We start from the raw sequence: 21,670 nt of genomic DNA on the forward strand, positions 1-21,670 counted from the left end.
GAAAATAATAGCAGTTAAACTAAAAGTGAAGAAAATTTCTACCTCTCGAATCACTGTTTATTTTTCCAAAGTTCTTTCTAGCCCCTGTGTATAGGCATGCATGCTTTTTATGTTGTTGTAATTTTAGTGATGATATATTTTTTTAATTTAATTTGTTCATTACAGGCTTTTTTAAAATGCTGGTACATAATCTTCATAGTTAACAGAGCTAGCATGTTCTATTAAATGACTGTACCAAGCTTCACTTATCTCTTTGAACTATTTAAAAGAAATAACTATCAGAATATGAAAATGAATATATGTATGTATACGTATGACTGAACTATTATGCTGTACACCAGAAACTGACACAGCATTGTAAACTGACTATACTTCAATTAAAAAAAAAAGTATGTTGGGAATCATAGTGTATAATGCTGATGTAATTATTTTGTAGCCATTAAAAGTGATCATTATGAAGATTATGAAAATCCTTACAAGTGGACAAAAAACAGAAACCAAAATTGTATTTATGTAACATTGATACCTACTATAAAAGTTATACACACAAATGGATTAGGACTGGGTTAGAATACTGAAAAATCAAAATCTTTATCAGGTGGTGTGATTATGGGTAATCTTTTTGGCTTCTGATAACTTATGGCTCTTTAAAATACACAAAATGATAAAAATAGGCATGATGTTGAAATATAGTTGTCTGATTTTAAAAATATATATAAACCTGTTGGTGGAAGTGCAGTCGCACTTAATGCAATTGCAAATGAACACTAAAAAGAATCAACTTTGGAATTTCATGATTCAATTCTGGATATCTAAATTAAATGGAAATAAAAGTGACATTGTTTAGAATATTATTCAATGTCAAAAGTATAAATTAAACCATTAACAACTGTACATGATAAAGGGCTATCTGAGGTTAGGTGGTGTTTTTACACTTTGTTTTTGGCAGCTTAACTTACTGAAATACTTTTTCAGTATTTTGAGTTTTTAAGGATCAAGATTAATTTACAGATCTTTTTTATTCAAGTAAACTTCTTTTCCATTTCAACTGAAGACCAATGTACAAAACCTTCACCGATACTATAACTGTACCTTCAATATATAGCATTCTTTTTACAAATTTAAACTGTTGGCAAGGATAAAAATATTTTTCTTTTTTTAAAATTTATTTTATAGTTTATGAAAGTGAGTTTTTAAAATGTTTTGATCATAATCAATACTATTTTCAAATTTGTTTAAAGATCAGCGTTTATCTTTCTCTATTGTTTGTTTCTAGCCTATTTGGTGGGACATTTTAGAACATTATATAAGTATATAATACAGTTAACAGTATAATGTTGAAAAACAGGCCATTTTCCATATGTTGAGAACACTCTAAGGTAATCCAGTCAATCATGCTGAAATAAAGACGTTAGAAAATGTTGAAATTATGATAAAGTTTAAATGCTTAAAACAATTACTTTCAAAACACAGCATGATTTCAGGGTCAAAGAATTAAGGTGTTGATCACATTAATTTGTGGTATGCTAGTGATTAATATTTTTCAGCCTTTATTTGGCACTAATTAGGATCTTACTTTAGGCTTTTTATAATTGCCATATAAAACTGCACTGTCCAGTACAGTAGCTACTGGTCACATGTGGCTATTGAGCTCTTAAAATGTGGCTAGTCTGGGTCTGTGCTGTAAATGTAAAATAAATTGTACACCAGATTTTGAAAACTTGATACAAAAAAGGAATGTAAATTCATTAATAATTTTTTATATTAATTACATGTTGAAACAGTATTTGGTATATATTATGTTAAAGAAAATTAATTTCACCTGTTTTATTTGCTTTTCTTAATACAGCTACTGGAAAAAATTTAAATACATAAGTGGTTCTCATTTGTGGCTCTTAAATTTCTATTGGACAGTACCAATATGCAGTCTAGAACTAAAGCAGTTATGCCTCTGAAACTCTTAAAGCCTACAGAATACAGATTTAAATACACTTGGCTTATGTGATGGCTATCAATTTTCCAATTTACTTTGCTCCTTTTGGGACACTTTACAATTTAGCTACTGAATATTTGTGCAGGACATTTAGTATTGGATTTGAGTTTTTACCAAGTATTAAAAATATTCTAATTTTCACATTTTAAATTTATAACCTTTAATATTTTTATAAACTATAAATCATGCCTTTAGCAAGTATCATGAGGCCAATGGGGCTCCAAGGAAGGAGGAACATCTGCCTTCTTGTTTGTGTTGGTTGGTTAGTCAGTTGGTTAACAGAGTCATGTGACTGTTTATTTGTTCATTTCTTAACAGAAACAAGTTGTTCCCTGAGTCAGTCATCAGAAATATTATGTACCAAATATTGCAAGGGCTGGCATTTATCCATAAACATGGTAGGTGTCTGTTCCCTGCCTCTTTATTGTCAAGGTCATGCATAGGGATTGTATATAAACTGTTAAATAATATTACAGTGGATAACTACAAGTTTGGAGTATATGCCTACTCACTGACATTTTTATTTTAAAAATTTACAATTTCTACAATTCTATATAAAATAGAATTTCAATAATCTATAACTATATTCCTCTGTAGCAGAATTTTTTTAACAGACTGATCATCAGCCTTGAGTCTCAGTCATCATAAACCCACCCTGCAATCTCATTCCCCCTAATTTTACACGGAAATGAAAAATAAATAAATAAGACCCCTCTTTTGGAAAAGACTGAAATGCTCCGGTCTGTCGTGCTTGGATCTACCAGTTACTAACATTTAAATCGTTGAAAGCACACGTGCTGTGGTATTTCCTAGTTTTCCTTAGTATTTACATTTAGTCGTTTCTGTACTTTGAAAATTAAATCAAGTGCTTATTTTTATGAATTTCTTATTTATATAATCTTAATTTATAATTTTTGGCACATCAAACCAAAATAACTTGTCTGAAAAGTTAGTATGATTATTATGAAAAATTTTAATGACTGTTTAGAATCACTAGATGTTTAGATATTAAATCAGAGAAGTTTATGCCATTCTGTTGCTGCATTCTGAGCACAGGCATTCAAAAATCACCATCATCAGTCTCCTTTCATGTTTCCTCCTCTGTTTTATATTTTCTTTTCTCCCTTCTCTCTTAACTGCTACAGGAAATAATTTACTTTCTAAAAATGTTATGTAGAATTCCATATGAACATTGTAAGAGCATTCCTGAATCCTCAGCTTTTTTTGTCTTATATAAACTATTAAGGTCTTTAAAAGCTAAAGCTCATGATAATATACTACAGTCCATTCGCAAAAGTCAGTCATTTATTAATTACACAGAAAATAAAGGATATATGCTACTTTAATTGTTCCAAATGGGTTCCTGACCCTCAACCCATTTTTAAACTCTGGTCAGCATGGTAACTTGATATTTGCCTGCATTAATTTATGCTAACTTAAGCAAGTGTGATGTGGAAAATCAAAAGCCTCATGAATTCTTTGATTTTTGGAAAGAGCTTTGTGTTTCATTGATGGTTTTTAGGCTAGGAATAAAGGTGGTTTAGATTCCTCAGATATAACTTCAGGAACTTCAGAGCATTAGGACTGAAGAAAGAAATTAGCTTGGGATTTAAAAATTGTTGCTGAAAGTAAATAACGTATGAGTAATCTAGACTCGGCTGTAAAATTGTCTACATAGTGATTAAGAAACCAGACTCCAAGAACAACAGACACTTTTAAAAAAGCTAAATTATTTTTGCCATAGTTAATAAACATCTCAGATGTAATCCTGTGAGAAAATAGGTATTTTAAAAATAGTTAACTGTCAAAATATTGGACTAATATTTTAGGTAAAATAGGATCAAGTTAAAAATGTATTTATATTAGTGAGGATAGGGAAAACCTCAACTGTGGTTTCATTCTCTAAGATTTCATGGATTAATGTCACTTTACCATCACATGTGCTCTCCATTCCTGTCTTCATATTATGAAAGTGCAGTGTGTTTCTCTTGGAAGTAAGTGAAATGGATCACAGGAGCTATTTGGAGTAAGGAATACAAGATAAAGGGAGTCCAGAACTGCTGTAGATGCCACAGAGAGCCCACACTGGCTTTGAAGGGATTAAAAAAGTGTAGGCTTAGAAAGTCCTCCTGGCCCAGAGCGACATGAAAAACCCTCTCGCGATGACCTCTTACAACTGATGACCAGGCTCGCTCTCAATGCTCCACCCAGCAAGGTCACTAGGACACAAGCCGTCTGTGTACAACTCGTGCGCTTGATACCCCCCTCACGTCTGCAAGGAGGGCTTTCTGCCTTCTTTTCAGCAGGCTGCCCTGTAGCTTCCGAGGCTAGCCATTTATTTTATACGTTTACTTGGTAAACAAGCATTGTCATTATTGGGTTTTTCTATAAAGTGGCTACCAGGGGAGAAATGAGCTGTTAAATAAAACAATTTTAAACGAAGGAATTGATTGAAATGTGTGGCGTTCCACTTGGGTTTAACGGACTTCTAAAATAAGTGATTACTCTCAGGGAGTCGCATGTTAAACTGCAGCGAGACAGAGCAGTGGTAGGACTGGCTGCTCTGACCTCCGCCTGTACGCAGCCTTCCTCGGGCTTTCATTCAACTGTGTCTCTCCAGGCCTCACACACTCGTGATCATAATACCTCCTTAGGCTGTTGTGCAAATTAATGGGGATAATAATAACGTGGCAGTGTCTAACCCAGTGCCTGAGCTTACTGGATCCACAAATAGAAATGCATGTGGATACACAGCTGTAATTGCAAATGAGTACCCCCCAACCCCAGCAAAAAAAGAAGAAGAAAAAAGTTTGCGCTGGTAATTCTGACAAAATAAAAACAAAATGATTATCGAAAAAAAAAAGAGAGAAAGAAATACACATGTAGATAGTTTTTTTAATGACCATATATACTGTATGAATTTCCTTGACAAATTATTTTGAAAGCCCTGCCTCCCATCACTTGGTAGACAATGAATATGGTTTATTTTTTCTTTAAGTGCACATTCCTAGTTAGAACAGAAAGGCTCGGTCGTATTTTGTTAATTAATCAAATATGTCTAAACATGATGATTTATTATTGTTTTTCCTCTCTATATTACCAAGGTTTTTTTCATAGGGATATGAAACCAGAAAACTTGCTTTGTATGGGCCCAGAACTCGTGAAAATTGCTGATTTTGGACTTGCAAGAGAATTAAGGTCACAGCCACCGTATACTGACTATGTATCCACCAGATGGTAAGTAGCTTTATGCAGTTGTCCAGAGGCAGACTGAAGTTTTCCTACAGTGGGTTGTTACATATCTTTCTGGAGGTTCCACACTGAGTATTTAAAACAAAGTTTAGAACTGAATGTTGCATTCTTTGGAAAGAGAAAGACTGGGTCATGACTATTCTGATACAGGAAATAAGAGAAGGGAAAAAGATGTCATTCATCCATCCATTCATTTAACAAATATTTACTGAATACCTGTTATCTGCTGGATACTATTTTTGGCACTGGGAACAAAGAAGTGAACGAAACAGAAAAAATCTCTGCCTCGTGCTGCTTCCATGACAGCCAATACACAAATTAAAAATATCGCGAGTTATCAACAAAAAGACAGATGTAATAGTCCCAGATTGCAAACTACCCAGATATCCATCACCCAGGGCACAATATATTCACCCAGTGGACTGCTTTACAGCAATGAGAATGAAAGACCTACAACTGCGTAAACAGTATGAATGAATCTCACAGATACAATGTCAAGAACAAGAGGCTATCCTCTGGTAACTATGTAAGTTTGAAAAGCTAAAGCTCTAAACTATTCTAGAAACAATGAACAGTATATATATGTAAATTTAAAAAATATGTGCAGCATATTGTATATATGTGTTTACATGCAATCTATTGTATATGTGTAGTCAAACAATTTTACCTAATAAAACTGAAAAAAAAGAACAAGGGGCTAAACAGAAAAAGAACACATATTATGTGATTCCATTACATAAAGTGCAAAAATAGAGCTGATCTGTGCTGTTGAAAGTCAGGACAGCAGTTATGTGGTGGGGGTGGGGGCAGCAGTGGCTGGAAGGGTGCAGGAGAGGGCCGTCTGGGATGCTGGTAACATGCAGTTTCTTGATCTGGGTGCTGGGTCCATGGGTACCTTCTATTTGTGAAAATTCACCAAGCTGTGCTCCTAGGTCTTGTGCATTTTTCTGTGTGTATATTATACTCCAATAAAAACAAGAATATTTGAATATCATATGGTGGTACATTACTATGGAGAAAAGTAAAGATGAGGTCATTAGGGTGGGCCACACTCCCAGATGACTAGTGTCCTTATAAGAGAAGAAACTCAGAGGCGGATACACACGGGGAAGACGTGAGAAGACACATGGGGAGAATGTTGTGTTATGACGGGGACAGAGGCTGCAGTGGTACAGCCAAAGATCGCCCACAACGCCAGAAGCTAAGAGAAGTCAGGGAACAGATCCTCCCGGAGAGCCTTTGGAGAGAGCTGGCCCTACCTTCACCCTGCTTTCAGATGTCCAGCCTCCAGTACTGTGAGACAGTAAGCTTCTCTGACTTAAACATACAGTTTGTGGCACTATGTGACAGCAGCCCAAGGAAACCAATACATTTGATAATGCATTAAAAAAAAGGGGGGGGCTTGCAATGAACTCTTTTTTTTTTAATCAACAATGACCTCCAAAAAACAGAAGAGCATACTTAATGGAAAATTAAGTATCTATTTCTCAAGAGAAGGTGCTGAAGAGCTAACATAAAATGTTCACTGGCATTTGCCATCGCCCCTGGGGCTGGCAGTCACTGACATGGTGAAAACCAGAACACACAAAACTGCTGAAGCAGCACCAGCATCCATTTCAAAAGTCAGCAGCTATTCCAAGAAGACTGTGCCAGAGACGGCCACGAGGAAAGGCAGCGACAGAGATGAGTTTTCACATTACTCTATGAGGTATTCATTATCACTGGTCACTTAGATGAAATGAATATTCTAATTCATTCTGTTTCACTTTTTTTATACCAAATTCTCTTATGCAGATATGAAAAGTAAAGTGACTGCCTGTAAAGGTATATGGATAGGCTTCCTTTTTTTAGTTGAGATACAACTGACATTAGTTTAATATTATGCTAGTTTCAGGTATTGTACAGGCTTCTTCCGTGGAGGAAGAATTCACAATTTAACAATGACAGTTTTAAATAAGTGTCTTTAAGTTGGCTTCAAAGAGAAAAAATCAATTACCTTATTTCAAATAATAGTTTGGTTTTTTGCATCACGCTTAATAGAATCAAAGTGAAGCTTTCAGGAGTTAGCTCTTTGAAAAGTGAAAGTCTGACAGTACTGTGAATGCTAGTTAATTTCAGGTAAAAATTTCAGCATTGAAAATAAATTCTTTTTGCAGTGGTAATACAAATACCAATTTTAGTGAAGCCTGGCATCATAAAAACAGTATTCTAACTAAATTAAGAAAGCTAGAAAGCAGAAAGGTATTTGGATTGGTTAAGATGTGTATCTGTTTTGTAACTGCATCCAAATATGCAGCTGAATTTGTATTCTACCAATCAAAATAACAAGTTGTAGTTGTCAGAATTTACAGATTACACGTACACACACACAGCGGGTAACTGAACTGCAAAGTTTTTATGATGACATTGATGCTGACTACAAAAAACACTTCAGCGTGGCTGTATGTGCTTTCTCTCTGTGCTGTCCTTTGAAGTTTAGAATTGCTTGAGCCTTTGAAAAATTACTTGTAAACTGACTTAAATGATTTACAGTGGTATCTTGCTCTTTTTGTAAACAATCCCTTAATATTTTGGTTGCATTTTGTTTCAAATCACTTGGAAATCTTCAATCAGAATTTCTGATAAATAGCGCACCAAAACCCCCAAGCTTTTGAAGTCTATAGCAAACTGCAGGAAGTCTGCAAATAGGAAGATAATGATATTTATGCCTGCAAAAGCAAAGGAGTAAGTGAACACATTAAATGATAAAAACTCAAAGTCTACTACAATTTTTTTTAAATGTATAATTAGAATTGGAAAATCTCTTGCAGGGAAGAATCTTTTGAAGGAGCTTCTATTTTCAACTGGGGAAGTTTAAGTCTATGCTGCAGTGGCATGAAATTGAGAACACTTGCCTTCAGCATCTAAATTTGGCAAAACAGTAAAAACAGTTTTGTCTCATAAAAATATTTGTCAAAATATAGTAACAAGTGTTGGCCAGGACGTAGAGGAATGGGAGCCCTCACACACTGCTGGTGGCAGTGTGAAACGGCACAAAACAGACTGACTGGCAGTTCCTCAGTGGTTAAACATATAGTTACCGTGTGATCCAGCAAACTGCACACCGAGGTATATACCCAAGAGAAATGAAAACATACGTCTGCACAGAAACTTGTACGTCAACATTCATAACAACCTTATCTACAATACCCGAAAAGTGGAAACAACCCAAATGTCCAGCAGCTGAGGAATGGATAAGCAAAATGTGGTATAGCCATGCAATGGTAATAAAAAGAATGAAGTACTGATACCTGCTACAATATGGATGAACCTTGAAAACATGCTATGTGAAAGAAGCTTGTCGCAAAGGACCAGACAGCATATGGTTCCAACGATATGAAGTGACAGAACAGGCAAATGTACAGAGTAGATTAGATGTGCTGGAGGCACAGGGAGAGCAGAGAGGTGTGGGGTTTCTTTGAGGGGTAATGAAAACATTGTAAAGTTGACTGTGATGATGGGTGCACATCTCTGTGAATACACTTAACACCACTTAATTTGTGCTCTTAAATGGATGTGATGCATATCATGTGAACCCTATCTCTAAGCTGTCAAAAAAAAAGACACTCTGAACGGAAGCCAGAGGACAATACTAAAAACATTTCAGATTTCAACATGAAAAAGAGTAACTGAGAACATCCTCCACCAGCTACCTTTGCCTTACAGAGTATTTTTCTCAATTAAAAATATTGTCAATTAAGGGAACTGAGTCAGCTGAGGAATCAGCACTTTCAAACTGATAAGCAAAAATCAGGAAAAAAGCCCAGTACTCAGGAGTCATCTTTGTTAATCTTTTGTGTTCTGTCCTTCACATGAACATATCAGGATGTAATGCTCTGTAAAATTACACAGCTATTCCCATTCGGAATATACCTGCTTCCATTCAGAGCTTGCTTGCTCCCTTTTTCTTAATATGTTATAGAGCATTATATTTGAGTTCCTGTCTGAGGCCACTTGGACATTTTATTTTTATTTGTCTCGAGCTCTGCTAACTGTGATTAGAAAAAATGTGCTGTATCCAACATCAACCCAACACATTGTGCAGAAGCCTGATACACAGAAGGCACTTCGTACCTGGTCCTTGACTGAAATGCATGATCAAACAGAGTAAGATCCCACTGCCACTCCATCTCTGAAACTACAATCAAAATAGCCTGTTTTGTTTTGTGTTCTATTTTCATAGGTATCGCGCTCCTGAAGTTTTACTCCGATCTTCCGTTTATAGCTCTCCAATTGATGTGTGGGCTGTTGGGAGTATAATGGCTGAACTATATACGTTAAGACCACTTTTCCCAGGGACAAGTGAGGTTGATGAAATCTTTAAGATCTGCCAAGTTTTAGGGACTCCCAAAAAAGTAAGTACTCTGGTCCTTAAGTTGTTATAACTTTTGATTATTTATAACTTTTGGCCAGCCAGCTGGCTGGTATTTTTATTTTCAAAAAGGCTTATGCATTAATAGTTAATTTTCTTATAGCCTGTATTTTTTTACCTGAGGTGGGATAGGACTGCAAGAAGCTAGAATTCCACCAGATTGTAGGAAAAAAGGTGCTTGCCCTTCTTTAGGAACTGAAGTGAAAATTCCCTATATTTAGAATTCTGTATATTTAACTTTGGGCTGATGACTACAGAGACATCCTCGCTCAGACTCTTTCCTACTTGCTCTGTGAATATCACCTGGGATCAGCTCATTAATGCCAGGTGTCCTGGACTTTATTTTCTCTTAACCATTTCTTGTTTCCTTTTAGATATACCTCTGCTGTAGATATTTAATTTTTTCAATATATGTATTTTTCTTTTTTTTAAATTGAAGTATAGTCAGTTTACAATGTTGTGTCAATTTCTGGTGCACAGCATAATGTTTCAGTCATATGTATACATACATACATTCCTTTTCATATTCTTTTTCATTATAGATTACTATAAGATATTGAAAGCAGTTCCATGTGCTATACAGTATAAACTTGTTCATCTATTTTATATATAGTAGTTAGTATCTGCATATCACAAACTCTGATTTCTTGAACTGAGTACTTTTCAATTAACTATTGCACTCAGCTAGACTTCACTTTCTGAGATGGACTTATTTAATAAGTTTAAGCATATATAATTACACCTTAATTAAACTAGTATGTGCCTTGTAGATAACATTAGACAAGTAAACACACCTATTAAAACTTGTAACATGACTGTCATTTCCCAGCTACGTGCAGTTTTTAACATGAGACGCAATGTATAACATACAATGAGGCTCGCGGTAATAATCAGTCTCTTTGTAAATCGTTTGTCCTTATTTGTTCAGAGTCACCTGGGTAGCATGATAATCATCAAGATCCAAAAAACAGAAAAGAGTTTAATATTCTGCAATTTGTAAAAGTGTTTTCTCCGTTTTTTCCTCTAATTCTTAGCTCACTGTTCTTTCTACGCTGCTTGCAGCACTGAACTGTGTGTGTGATCTGGGATTTCATGCTCACATTTATTTATGAGCCAACATTAAGATTTTTGTGCACGAGTGATTTTTATATTACACTATGTTTTAAATTCATTGCTAAACACAGTTTTCTTATTGCTTTCTCCCCACTCCTTCTCCACTTTCTATTCCTTAAACAGAGTGACTGGCCAGAAGGGTACCAGCTTGCGTCCTCTATGAATTTCCGCTTTCCCCAGTGTGTTCCTATAAACTTAAAAACTCTTATTCCCAATGCCAGTAATGAAGCTATTCAGCTTATGACTGAAATGTTGAGTTGGGATCCAAAGAAACGGCCAACAGCAAGCCAGGTAAGACAGATCTTCCTGGGATGGTTGGGTTTTTCTGTTTGTTTCTTAATTTGACATTTTACAGTATCAGAGATATTTCCCTTTAAAGATAAGTCTATTCTTAACCAGAGGTTTATCAAGAGATTTGAGCTCTAAAGCTTACGGCATCCAGTGTATGTAGTGAATTAACTTCTAGTCAGGTAAGATTCTTGGGAGAATTGCAAAAATAGCCACTCCAATGATTTTCTATGTTTCAACACATGTGCCAGCGTATTTCCTAATATTTCTATACACTTATTATTTTTGTAGTAAAAATATAATAGAAGTCTTTAAATCCCAATCTAAAAAAGAAGACATGAGACATGAAAAATATCACAGAAAAAGAAATTAAAATTACCAAAAATATTTTGAAATGCTGAATCCTTGTTCATAATCATAAATGCAAATAAAAGTGAAATATTATTTTTAATCCATCAAATTAGCAAAAAATAAAAAATAGTTTATAAAGTCTATTTAAGTAATGGAAAGCAATTTTACAATGTATATAAAGAAACTTAAAAACAGTCAGAAACTTGGATAAAGATTTATGCCCAAAAATGTTCAAAGCTAATTAAAAACTGCCCATGGGAAGTATAAACCTAAATATTTATATGATCATTTAAAGTACATATATCTTTACTATGGACTGTTTTGCCATTAAAAATGAAAATTTTCAAATAAAGTAACCATTTCAGAGAATTCTCAGGCTCAAATGCTAAGTTGAAAAGTAGGCTAAAATATTAAATATTAAATAAACATATAGTATGATTTTATTAAAAATATATACACATGTATATGAAAGACAATGTATATATAAGACTAGAAAGACATACGAAAAAGAAAAATACATCAAAATGTGAGCAATAGTTTTCTCCTGGTGTTGTCTTTTAGAGATGATTTTAATTTCTTCTTGAGAACTTTCTACACATTCCCTATTCTATGAAATCAATATTCCCTTAATAAACAGGAAAACATAAATTACTAGTTTTTAAAGATTCTCTCCTCCTTGAAGGATTGTAGCTGGTATCTTAAAGGGGAAAAGTTACAGATGAAGCCATGAAATTATAAAACACATTCACAAAGGGTCTATGAAATGAACATCATTAACTAAAATGTACATTAAATGTAAATGCCCATTAAAATGTACATTATTTAGGAATATTGACATGCTAATTAATGTGGCCTAATTCAGAATTTGAGTGCCTTCTGTGCATCAGATACTGATGTATTTAAATCGTCTACATTTGTTGATTTCCACTAAGCAACGTCCGTATAATTAACACATACATCAGTTCTGGTAGGAGACACAACCAAGTGTCTAAGGGGAAACTCAGAATAAAAACTTCTTTTTCTACCTCTGCCAAAATATACCTCCCTGCCCTTAACCTTTTTCCTGTTCCCACTATTTGCCCTGCTTTTTAGTGAAGGCAGGGAGACAGTCAGGGAGAGGTTAAGACCATGTACAGAGCCGCCTCTGGTTCCTTTAGAAGCTGCCCTTACACACCTGAGAAGCTAACTGTGGGTCAGGGCTGTGCTCCCACATAGTTGGGGACTGGCTTAGGGCAGGGGGTGCAGGGGAACTGGACTTGGTTATCCTAAGGAGCAGCTCCCCGATTCACACACAGAACAGCAGAACTGGAACTTTGTTAGCCCAAGCATGTGATACAAAGAGGATCTGTATCTGGAGCGGAGCTGCACAGGAAGCTTCAGACATTCTCTACGCCACTTTTCATCCACCCGGGACTACTGACATTTCTGACCAGATAATTCTTTGCTGTGGGAGCTGTCCTGTTCCCTCCGGGATATTCTGCAGCACTCCTGGCAGCATGCCGCGATGCCAGGAGCACCTCCCACTCCCCCTAGTTGTGACAGTAAAAAATGTCTCCTAAGGGGCAAAATCTCCCCCAGCTGAGAACCACTGCTCTAGTCTGTGTCACTCAGATGGTCACCATCCCTCTCCTCCTGCAATAGGAGCGACTGGATGACTGATCTAGTTAATACACAATGCTCACTGATCATTTTTACTAGTATTTTTACATTTTCTTCCCATAAGTATCTTCTCTTTGCTGGTATATGTTAAAATAAGCTTTAACACGTATGTGTTTGTAATCTCTTTTCTTAGAATTTTTGTATTGCTAGTAGGTATGTAGTTACAGTTAGGCTAAGAGTAACCCTGAATTTTATGATGTTATAGTTAATCATTTAAAATAAACTCTGTGGAAGGCTTGCTTAACTCATTTCTTAATGCTCTTATGGACTCTTAAACATTATCAGTATCAAGCATATTAGTTTGAATTAATCACATCAAATTCAGTCAATGCTTAGACGCTACATTTTTTTTTCATACAAAGTTAACAGTTGCTTTGACTGGATGTTAAAATTACAAGTGAGTTTTACATTCTTTCTACTAATGTACTTTTTAATTTCTTAAATGAAATTTATTTCTCAAATCATTTTTTCCTGGTTATCTTTTTTAAGTCGTCACATAAGGGGAAAACTGGGTGCTTTCTAAATCTTTGAAGCTTATCTTGACTTAGTAATATGTGTCTAGCCCAATGCCAGACAGTAGTTTAGGTGCATTAAAGTTAGGTGAAACCGTTTTCCACTGGTTATTTCCATTTTTTGTAGGCACTGAAACACCCATATTTTCAAGTTGGTCAAGTATTAGGCCCTTCCTCCCATCATCTGGAATCGAAACAGGCTTTAAGTAAGCATGTGCAACCACTAGAATCAAAACCATCTGTAGCTGACCTAGAAGCCAAGCCTCTGCCAGACATAAATGATCAGACTGTCGGGCAGCCCCAACCGAAAAACAGCCACCAGCCACTGCAGGCCATCCAGCCACCACAGAACACGAGTGTCCAGCAAGCACCGAAGCAGCAGAGTCAACAGAAACAGCCACAAACACTATTTCCAAGTATCGTCAAGAACATGCCAACCGTAAGTAGCCCATCATGACATTTTCAATGCGATAGTTGGCTCAGCTAGGATTTCGTTTCTAGGCATCCCTGAGAATCTTGGCTAGATCGTGTCCCGTGGCTCCACAGAGCTGCAGGGGAGGCTGGCGTTTGAGGTGTTTAAGCTGGGCACATGGCTGAACAGAATCTTAGCAAGGAGGAGGGGAGTGGGGCTATTGACGGGCAACCAGCAGCGCCGGCCACACTCTCCTTTGACCTCTGCTCAGACATACACAGAGTCCAGACCTTTTATTCCTTGATAACAGCAGATGTCTTCTTTCCTGAGCATTCCAACCACTGTGAACCTGCCGCCCTTCTCACTCCACGCCACCGTAACTGCAAAGGCCTCCTATCTGAAGAGCCCGACCTTCCTTGAATACAACCTTAATCACATCACTTCTTAAGCTCGAAAACACCCAGTGTGCTTCTGCCCCAGGATGGCTCTAGTTTCTTAGGCAGACACTGAAGGCCCTTCATCACGTACCATCTTTACAGCCTGTCCTCCACCCAGCACACAGCATCTGCTTCAGTAAACCTAGTCTCCCCCTTCTTCCTGGAGCATGCTCCGGCACCTTCCTATTAAAAAGTCATACTTCATTTCCTCTTCCAAACTCTAGAGTGACAGTGATAACAACAACAACAGCAATAATAATAATGCCTAACCTTTAGTAACGCTTGTGTGCTGGGCCCTATCCTAGAAGTTTTTTTTTCCAGTTTAAAAAAGAGCTTATTTAATTTTTCTGACCACTGTCTTAGAGCATGGCTCAGGAGTACTTTTTAATTTTTTTACTAAAGTATAGTTGAAGGACAGTGTTAGTTTCAGGTGTGTGCTATACCTATCCTAAAAACTTTTGATGTATTTTACTATCAAATCCAAAGAAAAAAAACCTAAGATAAATACTATACATCCCCATTTAAGGAGAAGGAAACTAAGGCTTTGAAAAGTCAAGTCATTTGCCCAAAGAGACACACACAGCACACATGGCAGTTTTCCAAATTACACATCAGTGAAGAGTCAATTCTGAGCCTAAGTATTCAAGTCTCCCCACCCCAAGTTCACGAGTTCTCTCCTCTCTCAATTCCTATCATATTTTTAGCATGTGCTACCTATCTTTGTTCATACTTTTAAATAAGTATGTATGTCATTGTCTTGATTCTATAGAAAGCTCCTTGAGAATGGGGACTCTTAGTATCAAATATAATAAATAGCTTGCACACAAAAGGCATTCAGCACCTGATTGAAGATGATGACTGGTTTCCCACCACAGAAGCCAAATGGCAGCCTGGCCCATAAAAGTGCTAGGCGGCGCTGGGGTCAGACTGTTTTCAAGTCCGGAGACAGCTGGGAAGAGTTTGAGGACTGTGATTTCGGAGCCTCCCATTCCAAGAAGCCAAGCATGGGTATTGTCAAAGAAAAGAGGAAAAGTTCTCCATTTCGGTAAGATTTCATGTTTCTCGGGAAAATACATATTTTTATCATGCATCAACTTTATGTTACTCATTAAGTATAAATGAATGTAGAATTTAGAAGATAATAAGTAGCTTTAATATTGTTTTCTCCCACAAAACCCAAATCTCTGTGCTTACTTCTGAAAAAGACTCTTGACTTCTCAGAGTAATGATTCTCAGTATCCGTGGCTGAGTGTGTGTGGAGGGAGGGGTCCTAGTTAAATTTTCAGTGTGTCCTGTTGAATTATGATCACCATTATAACCACTCGAAATCCACATGCCTTTCTGCAAAAAGCGAAGCACAGTTTACCAAGGTAATGGTTTCCTCTGGGGGTGGTGTTCAGATTTCATTATTTATTTGCTTACTGTTCGCAACTTTTTTGCCCATTTTCTGAACTTTTCCTGGAAGCTTAGTCTCTCTAGCAGTCCTTTTTAAGTTGAATCATCATGAGTGAGTTATTCAACTTTGAGGTGAAGATGGGTTCAATTCTGGTGACTATTTTGGAAAGATATCTTCCTCCCCACCCTGCCTCTTTGGAACAAAAGAGGAATAGGGAGAAAAGATGTGGCAGGAGTCAGGGGAGGGTATCTCATAGCTGCTTGGCACTGCACAGTGGGAAGTCCTCACTTCTCAGTACGCATCCCTCTGAAGGAACATGAAGACTCTAAGGGGTACTTCGTGCTTAGTCAGTTTCCAGGTCCTCAAGCTCCACAGGTACTCTTCCCTAAAATACACAAGCCCGAGAACACACAGAATAAACATGCTTAACCCACCTCACACTTTATGCCGGGAAGTCTCACCTCTCAGCCACTTCAGGTTTTACACGGCCTGAGGATGTAACAGCTGTTGAGGTGCTAACCCAGCAAGCAATCAGAAGACTGGACCTCAACTCCACTGGCCTTCTGGGGTTCCATGTCCTAAATGTATTTCTCTTCAGGGGAAAACCTCACATTTAGAAATAGGTGTTTTAGCCTGTGTTGGGAAGCAGGTGTAACTACAGCCCGAGGGAAAGGGGAACAAGCCAGAAGTAGGGGGGCTGTTTCTAATGAGTGGGTCTTCCTGTGTCAAGAGCCACCCGAAAGCGGTGGTCAGTGGTTCAAAGGGCCAGCCACGTCACTGTCCGTCTCCCAGGGGCTAGGCTGGCTCAGTAAGGATTTCCCAGTGGTAACCATGGAGGCATGGAGTCAGACAGGTGGCAAGACCAGCAGTGTCACCATGCTTCCGCCCAGGAAGAGACCCAGTTGGACAGGGAGGGGAAGGTCGCAGTGAAGGGCAGCGCACAGCACAGGCAGCAAAACCATCACAGCCCCGTCCTCCAGGCAGCGAGGGCTGCTGCCCGGTCAGATGGCCTCATGAAGCAGACAAAGCAAACCAGACGCTGGAAGTCCTCTTTTCCGCCCAGACACAGGGCTGCGGGAGGCAGGCACTGAGGGGCAGAGTCCGCCCCACGGAAGAGCCAGCCAGGCGCCCAGCCAGGCGCCCAGCCAGGCCCGGGTCAGCCCTGCCTACTGCGAACAGGCACATCGCAACACATGTGTCTTTTCTTTGTATGTCACATTAGGCGAATTGGAAATTTCGTCTGGAAACTTACCTAGCATGTCTTTCCCCACTTCCTTTCTCAGCCCAGCCCAAACTGTGTCCCCAGCAACCTTCCTGGTGACACGCTGCTGTGGCAGACATGTAGAGGTGGCTGTGATTCCCTCCCCTTTTAACTGGCCATCTTCCCACGCCGTAAATCCACAGTGGTAGCAGTTGCAGGGAAGATGGAAACATACTATGCACAGGCAATCTGCCGCTTAGGTGTACAGCTTCCTGCCACGTACCGTCCAGGATTAGGAATGATTCTGCACCCTGCCCAGTGTCTACTCGAGCAGAAGTTATCAAAAGGACTCTGATGAAGACGACTGGCTGGTTTGGAAAGCTGTGCAGGGGGTAGGTGGCTGGGCGCAGAGTCGCCGTCATCTTCTTGTTCTTCACGCAGTGATGCTACTTTCTGTTGACTTTCAAGGCTTCCGGAGTCAGTACCCGCAGGCTCCAACCACTCAACAGGGGAAAACAAGAGCTTTCCTGCTGTTACTTCCCTAAAATCTGATTCTGAATTGTCAACTGCTTCGACAGCTAAACAGTACTATTTGAAACAATCCAGATACCTTCCAGGTCAGTAGAGAAAATGAAATGTTTACTGGGAACTAGGCTATAAACAGGTCATGCTCAGTGTCTGAATCTCTGAAGAAAGGGCATCAGTGAAATATGATCACAGTGCTCTTTGCTGGCTTAGCCTGTCACCAGGGACTTTTCTAGACCCTCTCCTCTGTCATGTCTGCTCAATAAATGCCTGGCAGCCACATATCAAGATGATGAGTGTGATTCCAAAAATACCACCCTCCCCCACCAAAGCTATACCCTCAGTAAATGCTAAATTTTATTAAAACAATTCTGCACCCCCATTTTACAAGTTTTTATAAGATGTAGAATTTTATAGTTTCCTAAATGATCTGATTTGTGTTTTGAAAAGATCATTCTGGCTGCTGGTAGAGCAGGCTAGGAGCTCAAAAGGGGCAAGGAGACTGGTCAAGAGGCCACTGCCCATGTCTGGATAGAGAGGGTGACGACTTGTTCCCGAGGGGTAGAAGCAGAAAGAAGTGGGCAAAATCTAGATGTATGTTGGTGGTGGAACCGATAGGACTCGCTAATAGATCAGCATGGGAGACAATAAAAAACAGAAGGAATTAGTGTCAGCTTCTGGCCTTTTGCCTTGACAGCTGGGTGGGTGGTGGTGACTTAAATTGAGAAGGAGATTAGGAAAAGACAAGGACATGGAAGCAGAGAATCACGAGCTGAGGGTGGGATGCCTGGTGAACATCTGAGCTGATTTATCTAGTAGGCAACTGGATATTTGACTCTGGAGCTTAGGAGAAAGATCTAGACAGATGGGGGGGTGGTGTATGATGTGCCTGCAAGCAGCCCTTTCTCCTCAAAACCCACTTTAAAAAGAAAACTTTTTAGTTCAAATTAATCTAAAGGGGGATCAATTTTTAAGCCACCATGTATCTAACCAGATGCAGCGTTAGTCCAACAAGAGGAAGCGGTGACCTTCTCCTGTCCATGGGGGTGGTCATCTACAGCTCCCTGAATGGAGTAAGCGGGCCACTTGGCTTGTCTGAGGAAGATGAGGAAGTCTCCTGAAGGAAGCGTAGTCTTCATTTCCCAGAAGCTTGTTTGGGAAGGAGGCGTGGGCAAGAAGAGAGAAAAGGTTGGGACTGGATTGTCAGCAAAGAGACTGATGCATAATGTACTTTTCTATACACCTTTTAGACATCCATGCAGATTTCAGCTCCAGGGGGCCAACAGTGATCCACTCCTGTTGTCAGTAACTGAGGAGAGGAAAAAAGGAAATTGAGGAAAGGGTTTAGAAATGGACAGGATAGAAAACAGAAGGCCAAGCGGATGGAGAGGTTTAGCCACAAGTGTTCAGTAAGTTGAAATAAACTTATGGGGAAATCAAGGCTCTCGGACTGCACGTCTCTGCTGATTTTGAGGAGGAAGATACTGATGTGTCGAAGAGAAGCCGAGGAGATTGGCAGTGCTAGAACAGTAACCCAGAGGATTTGGAGATCTAAGTGGATTAAATGTTTTGTTTTAACCCTTTATAGAGGCGGCGAGTCAGCTGGTCCTTAAGGAATGAGCAGCAGGTCTCCCTGCAGAAAGGAAACATTCTAGGACCCATGGGTAGCATGAGCATTCATTTGTTGCTTCTGTTGATTCATTCATTCGTTTCATCTACCCACTCAGTAATATATATTAAGTACCTAGTATGTGCCAGGTACTTACTGTCCCAGGCATTGGAGGTACAGCATTGAACAAGACAGACAAGGCCCCTGCCCTCCAGGAGCTCATGTTCCAGTGGAGAGAGAAGAAGATGCTACTGTGAAAACAGGGACATGAACTGGAGTATGACTGTTGGGGGTAGAGGTGGGGCGGGAAGCCCTGATTACCTGACATTGGAGCTAACATGGGAAAGATGAGAAGGAGACGGTTCTGTGAAGAGCTGGGGAAAGACGCTGGCTCACTGAGAAACAGAACGGAAGGCTGCCCATTCGGAGTTGAATGGGTTTGGGGGAGAGCGGGGTGAGGTGAGGTGGGGAAAAGCTGGCAGGGCTCAGATGATACAGCACTTTGGGGACAGGGGAAGGAACTTGGGTTTATTCTGGGTCCAGTGGAGGCCTTGGGGAGAACTTGAGGTGACACAAGACTTATGTGTTAAAAAAAATCTCTTTGTGTAAATAAAGAATGGATTCCATGAAGGCAAGACTAGGACAAAGGAAGCTGATAGGAGAAAAGATACTGATTTAGAGGGAGATGGGCCCTTGATTAGTATCATTTTGGAAATGGACCTGCTGATGGATTGCTGGTGGAAAAGAAGGAACGGGTGAGTCTGGGGCTTGCAGCACTGTGTCAGGAGGCGGGGAGACTCAGGAAGAACTGGGCTGGGTTGGGAAGATGCAGTCATTCCTGTTTGGTGGCTGGTCCATTTCCATCCCAGTGTGGAAAGGCCTAGCAGGCCACTGAAGGGAAGAGCCAGGAATGCTGAGGATGGACCTGGGACCAAGGAAACAGATCTGGGAGGCCCCAGTGCCCCACTGTGTTGAAATTCATGGACTGAATAGGATCACCTTTGGAGAGATTGTGGGCGAGAACAGTGCGACTCCCCTCGGTGGCAGCAGGAGAGGAGGGGCCAGGAGGGGAAAGGAAGCAGCTCGACAGGCTGAGGACCCGGGGGAACCAGGAGGGGTAGTTTCCAGAGGCCGAGAAGGGAGAGTCTTACCCAAAAAAGCTGTTCGCTGCTGAGCAGTTGGGTAAGAAGGGATAGAAATGTCTGATGAAACCTGACAGTGGAGACATCTCTGATGGCTGGGTGAGTGTTCCAGTCTGGAAGGGTGAGGGAGACGCAGCTTGGAGTGGCTTGGAAAGTGATGAGAGGTGAGAAAGCAGCGACTGAAAATGCGACAAGTCTCTGGAGGCGGTTTGCAGGGAAAAGGAGCTGAGAAATGGGGCCGTACTGCAGTGGTGTTCTGGGGTGGGGGCTTCAGCAGTGCAGCCTCCAGGGCAGGTGTTCAGGTCCTGAGTGGGAATGATGGCAGACAGAGGCAGGAACTGATCAGGAAGGAGAGGAGAGATACAAGTAGATTTGTAAGTTTTTGGTGCCGAAACCATGAGGGAGTGCTGATCTGACTGCAAAAGTAGGGGTATTAGAAAGTTTCCAGAACAAAGATTCACGGGGGACTCTTCTTGTTTAAAAAAAAAAAAAATGCACATCTCATTGACTGAAATAAAATCAGCATTGTCTTACTTACATAAGGGAGCCCTCTGGTGGTGGAACAGGCTACTGTACATTTCTGATGGAGGATAAACGGATCCAAAGCACCCTGTTTTCACAGCTCTGCTTTCTGACGCAGTTTTCAGGAACATGTTCCAGGGTATCTGAGACCTGTCTGATCATTTCCTTTTTAACCAGAAAAGATCTAACAGATTGTGCTAGTGACTCTGGATAAGAATCATGGCTGCAATGGAGACCCAAGAAATAGCTCAAAATTAGAACTGCTTGGGATCTAAACCCGAGCCTTCCTGTGCCCTATTTGGGCAGGCTTTGCCCTGAGTTGGCTCCTCTAGAGCTGGGCGAGATTTGAAACTAGAACTGAGCTCAGTTCAGTCACTTGGACAAACATTTACCGAGCACCTGTCGCGAGTCAGCAACTGCAGAAGACAGACGCCAACAAGAAGTGATCACGAACATTTATTTACGGTTCACAGTTATTAATTGAATATCTTCAGGAACGAAGAAAGAATATTCTCTTTGGGGGCCTTTTTTTTCCCATAAAGCCAAGTATTAAGGTCTTATTAAGCATCAACTTTTAGGATCATGGGAGCGCTAGAAGAAATGTGCCATATAATTTCAGGGCAGCATGACACTATACTACAAGGATTGGCAGATCTGTGACACTGGCCTTCAGGGAGAGACGCAAGAGTCATAGTTACTGACCTGCTACTGACCGGCTGTGTACTGGAGCGCGACTTTGAGATTGTTTTCTGTTACTTACAATGGGACCACGGTCATCTCTCAGCTCACCCTGTAAGCCTTAGGTACTTAATTATCACAAGGTAGTTGCTATAAATAGAGTATACAG

General features: G+C 39.6%; 1 protein-coding gene across 5 annotated transcripts in view; it reads left to right on the plus strand.

Annotated features, from left to right (window-relative positions):
* Positions 1–21,670, plus strand: part of MAK (male germ cell associated kinase) — a 46,095-nt gene that overhangs the window by 12,117 nt on the left and 12,308 nt on the right. For 4 of the 5 annotated variants that reach the window (XM_006198645.3, XM_072945681.1, XM_072945682.1 and 1 more), the window contains exons 5-11: positions 2,312–2,391; positions 5,098–5,230; positions 9,468–9,639; positions 10,893–11,060; positions 13,707–14,018; positions 15,304–15,473; positions 17,494–17,642. In XM_006198645.3, coding sequence (XP_006198707.1) covers positions 2,312–2,391; positions 5,098–5,230; positions 9,468–9,639; positions 10,893–11,060; positions 13,707–14,018; positions 15,304–15,473; positions 17,494–17,642 — 1,184 coding nt within the window. Of the gene's footprint in view, positions 1–2,311; positions 2,392–5,097; positions 5,231–9,467; positions 9,640–10,892; positions 11,061–13,706; positions 14,019–15,303; positions 15,474–17,493; positions 17,643–21,442; positions 21,616–21,670 lie in introns of all 5 variants that reach the window. The other variant, XR_012062409.1, reaches the window with a different exon arrangement.

Source organism: Vicugna pacos, chromosome 20 (assembly GCF_048564905.1).
Source record: "Vicugna pacos chromosome 20, VicPac4, whole genome shotgun sequence".
Classification (NCBI taxonomy): domain Eukaryota; kingdom Metazoa; phylum Chordata; class Mammalia; order Artiodactyla; family Camelidae; genus Vicugna; species Vicugna pacos.